Source organism: Leiobunum rupestre, chromosome 11 (assembly GCF_980474605.1).
Source record: "Leiobunum rupestre chromosome 11, qqLeiRupe1.1.hap1, whole genome shotgun sequence".
NCBI classification, from domain to species: domain Eukaryota; kingdom Metazoa; phylum Arthropoda; class Arachnida; order Opiliones; family Sclerosomatidae; genus Leiobunum; species Leiobunum rupestre.
The window spans coordinates 38,554,669-38,559,716 of NC_143394.1; the positions used below are offsets into that span (position 1 = coordinate 38,554,669).

General features: G+C 40.3%; 1 protein-coding gene across 1 annotated transcript; it reads left to right on the forward strand.

The window, feature by feature from the left end:
- The first annotated feature begins 297 nt into the window (after nt 1-297).
- Nucleotides 298-1,089, forward strand: LOC149922545 (uncharacterized). Its single transcript, XM_090162305.1, has one exon. It carries the CDS (start codon nt 298-300, stop codon nt 1,087-1,089), a length of 792 nt encoding a protein of 263 aa, XP_090018431.1.
- Nucleotides 1,090-5,048: the final 3,959 nt, after the last annotated feature.

A 5,048-nucleotide genomic window follows, 5' to 3' on the forward strand; every position in this document is an offset into this window, starting at 1 on the left:
CCTTGTATCTGACCTGGAGGGGACACGTGCATGCCTGGGATAGTTCCCTAAATTCGCATATGCCCCTTTCTTTTCAACTTTCTATCAATTTCCGCTACCTTCCTCCCGAATCTTTATGTTTATGGTCTACTACATTTTTGAGTAAACAAATTGATTTTGAAAGATTTTTTCCAGAAAAACGTTTCTTCGCAAAAAAACAAATTTCTAGAGATAATGAAAATTCATAAATTAAAATATGTGGCCTCTTAATTATGAATATGTGGCCCTTATAATATAAATATGTGGCCCCACTCAGAAATGGAGGGGGCTAAAGTCCACTTCAGCCCACCCTTAGCTCCGCTACTGGCTAAAAGACGTGGCATTCCTTCTCCCACTTTAGACTCCCTCCATAACAATTATCGTACAGCTCGCAACGCTTTTACTTCCCATCTTCGTAATACCCGCCGCAAATATGAGGCTGGGATTACCTCTCAAATTAATAACAATCCTAAATCCTTCTGGGCCCATGTCAATAAGTTTCGTTCCTCCAGAGTGCCTATCACTGAGCCAAAAAAGCCTGATGGTACTATCACCACCAGTCTGACTGGTGCCGCTTCTGTTCTAAATACTTTTTTTGCCTCCACTGTTAACCCCCCTTGCCCCCTTCCACCTCACCCATTATTATCCTCCACTATTCCCCCGGTTTCTTCCGGTAGCTCTACCTTCTTCACGAAATTCTCTGTTGAACCTCCTGACATTATGCACCTTTTACGGTCTCTTAATGTCTCTAAATCCCCTGGCCCTGATGGCCTGCATCCCTTCCTACTTAATTCCCTGGCCATCTTCCTTTCCCTCCCCATTTACTTGCTCATATCCCGCTCATTTACCCTTTGTCAACTCCCACCTGCCCGGAAAGAAGCCCATATTACCCCTATCCACAAGAAGGGCTCCAGGGCTGTCCGTGCCAATTATCGTCCCATTAGTAACCTAAATCAAGTCCCCAAGCTCAGTGAGCATATAGCTAACAAACAAATTGCGGATTTTTTGCGCACCACTAATTTTTTCCCCCTCCCAGCATGGCTTCCGATCCAACCGCTCGTGTCTTACTAACTTACTCCAAGCTACCAATATAGGGTCCAAGTGGTTGGACGAGGGCTATCGTGTTGATGTAATTTTCCTGGATTTCTCCAAGGCTTTCGACTCAATCCCCCACTCCCTTCTCTTAAATTCCCTCTCCTCTGCTGGTATTAGTGGAGATGTCTCGCGTTGGCTTTCCAATTACTTATCGGACCGTAAGCAGAGAGTTGTACTTCAGGGACAGTCATCTCCCTGGAGCAAGGTTAGTCATGGTGTTCCCCAAGGTTCAGTTTTGAGCCCACTGCTCTTCAACATTTTTATCAACTCCCTCCCTAATGTTGCGCGTGTAGCTTTAATTCTATTATTTGCCGACGATTCCAAGTTATCGCGCAAAATTAAATTCACTCCGATAATCAAGCACTCCAAAAGGATTTAGATGCTGCGGTTTGCTGGGCGAATTCTCATGGTCTAGCTTTTAATACCTCTAAGTGTTCTACCCTCCATCTAGGTCGCAACAATCCCAATTTCTCCTACTCTATTGAGGGTGTGCCCATTAAATCGACTCTTCCTGAAAGAGATCTTGGAGTGTTTGTTGATCCCAGCCTCAGATTTTCTACCCATACCAACAAAGTTTCAAAACGTGTTCGTTCGGTGGCCGGGCTCATTCGTCGTAATTTTAACTTCCGTAGTCCCAAACTTGTTAAACAACTATATAACAGCCTTGCCCTCCCTATATTTGATTATTGCTCCCCCATTTGGACCCCTCATGTCAGTTTAGATATTTCCGCTTTACAAAAGGCCCAAAATAATTTCACTAAATTAGTCACAAAATACGAAAACCTCGATGCCGCAACTAGACTTAAGTCTGTTCAAACTCGCCACAAAATCAATTTTTTTATATAATAATTTAGATCTAAATTTTAATGACTATTTCTCTACATGCAATTCCTCCCGTACCAGGGGTCATAGTTTAAAACTTTCCAAACCCAGAGCTCAATCTAATGTCCGTTTGAACTCTTTCTCCCACAGTGTAATAAATGACTGGAATTCACTCCCCAACAATATTGTAACTGAAAATTCCTATCCAAAATTTCGCGCCCTACTATTTGATTTCTAAAAAACACCTTAAGTTTTTACCGCCCCCTATTTTACTGTTGTTTGTTTGTTTGTTTTTCTGTGTGTTTTTATTTTTGATTATCTATATTGTTCTACGCTTTACTCTGACCTGATGTTTACACATAAGCCTCCGCCCAGGCTTTGTAGACCTTATTATTATAACCAAATAAATAAAATAAATATTTTCACCCGTCACTTCCTTGAATTTTCTTATGGGGTTATCGATTATGGGGAAGATGAGTATGGATACGGTTCCGGTTGCCAAGTATTGCTCGGTGGATCGGCCCTAGTTGCAAGTTTATCTTAATTACAAGATGGCGCTGGCCTCGGTATCTATCACGGCCGCTTTGTGCAATACGTATATATTGGTGGTAGGCGGCGAAACCAAGATGGGGTTAGAGCCCCAAATTCCAAGGCGGATAGCTAAAAAATGGTTTTTAGATAAATATAACATATCTATCCGCTCAAGCGACTAAGAATTTATGTGCGCTTTCGATTAGGCAGGTACTTGGCAACTGAAACTGTTCACACCTTTTTGCCCCTAAATCAAGGTGGAATTTGGGGTACACTTTGTACTTCACCTCGAAAGCGAGAGCAAAAAAATCGTTTGCAATTAGCATTGCCAGACGTTCGATAATTTTGTTTTAATCAAGATTGTTTCAAGGGTTCAAATTTGATGTAAGCGCTATTAAAATTGTAGATTTCTCATAAATAAAATAAAATAAAATTAATTAATTAAATTAATTAAATTTGACGTCAATATTTCGACAAAATTCAATTTTCAGGCGTACGATAAATATTTTTCTGAAATCGATAATTTGATTTTCAGGACTGTCTGTCACGGATATAGTCGTCTGCTTATTCAGTGGTGGCGCCAAATGGTTTTTTTAAGCAAAGTAAGTTGGGCCCCTATTTCAAATATTTGGGGCCCTTAGAAGGATTTCCGGGCTTTTCATATCTTAAAGCTAACAAAATATGGTGTTCAATGAATAAAATTTCAATTTCTCAATAATAAATTTCGGTAAAATTATAATTAATTTCTAAGTTTTCAACATTTTCGCAAATTTTCGATATTTTGGGCCCTTTTTCATGGAAATTTGGGCCCCTTTAAAATTTTAAGGTACGCCACTTAGGAGAGCGAGGGGCCGGACATTTGGCCAAATCCCGTACAAAATTTGGAAAAAAATCCACAAATCCAAAATCCAAGAATTTTGCTCCCATAGACTTTGTATGAAAAATCCACAATAAAAATCCTGAATTTTTAAAAAATTCAAAATCCCGAACACAAAACAGGCAAATGACCGACCCCTCGTAGGAGAGTGACCAAAATACCCGAACAGTGAAATGTATGAAAGGTCCCAATCCTTACCAAATTATTAGGCATCTAGGTAGCTCATTTGCTAGATGGTTTCGTGCGCGCGTAGGTCGCGAGTGAATCGAGCGTAGCAGCTAAACCAAAGATAATTTAAACTCGTACCCTAGATTCGAAATCACTCTCTCGCGCGTTGCCGATAGTGTTTACCCACTTCCCGCCGGAACTCAGAAAAAATTCGCTCCATGGTTTGCGCCTTACCACAACCGATGGAGCCCGATTTTTCTGAGGTCACGTGCCGGAAGAGGGTAAACACTTCGTAACAAAACCGTCAATTGGAAAGCTCTCAGTATTCGAATCTAGGGTACGAGTTTAAATTATCTTTGCTGCCATTAGCGATTAACACCTAAATCAAACGCCTATTAAATTCACAAAATTAATTTCTTATGTAATCAAACAACGTTTTAAAATAATAACTAATAAATCGTCTGTAAAATTAAAAATCACTCGCCTTAATCGTGGGACAGACCTAATGATGGAAGAGAAAAAGATATAGAAATACTAGCAGATGACTTAAACTACCTCGAAAAATCACATTTTACCAAGAATACATATATATCTCCATCCTCACTTTAGCTCCTATAAATACTTGGACGTAATTCGCATTATCGGTAATTTTGCTTCGGCTGACACTCCTCCAAGTTCCTAAGATTATTGGACGATAGGATTCTGAGGCCCATCCTCGCAGCTTTTGTAGCTGAAGTTCGTCTGCTTCAATTTTTCGTGTCATTCACGCGCGCCATCTAATATGATCTATTGTTACCGTAATATTCCGTTCAAAAATGGAGCCATCCACGAAACGGGGTAGGTTAAAGAAACGTGAAATCTAAAGAAACTATCGTAACAAATGTTAATTATTTAGAAAAAATAAACGAAACAGAGGTTTTAGATCGGGTAATTTATTTTTTAAATGAAGAAAAGTTGCTAAATCAAAAACAACACGCATAGTTGCTAAAATTATTGCGTGGAACGCCTAGGCTTAGTGTAGGTGAGAAAGCAACTGAATATTCTTATTTTAATCCCATTGCCACTTCCTTTTGGAAAGAATGTATATATGTATGTACAAAGAGAGAATGCGAGCGCATGCGCAGTGGGCCGTGACATTTACATTCTGTCTATAAGATAGACATTCAATCCTTCTTACCAAGAAAATACTAATTAATTCGCCGTTAAAACGTAAATGTTATATCTAATTGATCTAACATAACGCATAACCTGGTCCGCCATTATTCTCTGATCAATAGTTACGCGCAGTGTAGATAGGTGGCGTCACTGCAGTTTTCGCTATCGAATAAGACACCATCTCGGGGCAAAGAGCAACTCACCTACGCTTCAACATGTCACACCTCCTTAATAATAATAATAATAATAGCCTGCTGTGGGGTGGAGGGTCTCCGCATAAGGCGCAGTGGTCCTGTTTGCCGGCCTTTTGGGGAACACCGGGATCTCCGGTGCCAGCTGTGCCCGTCGATCCCCTTTAGGAGCTCTCTCCAAAGGGTTTGAC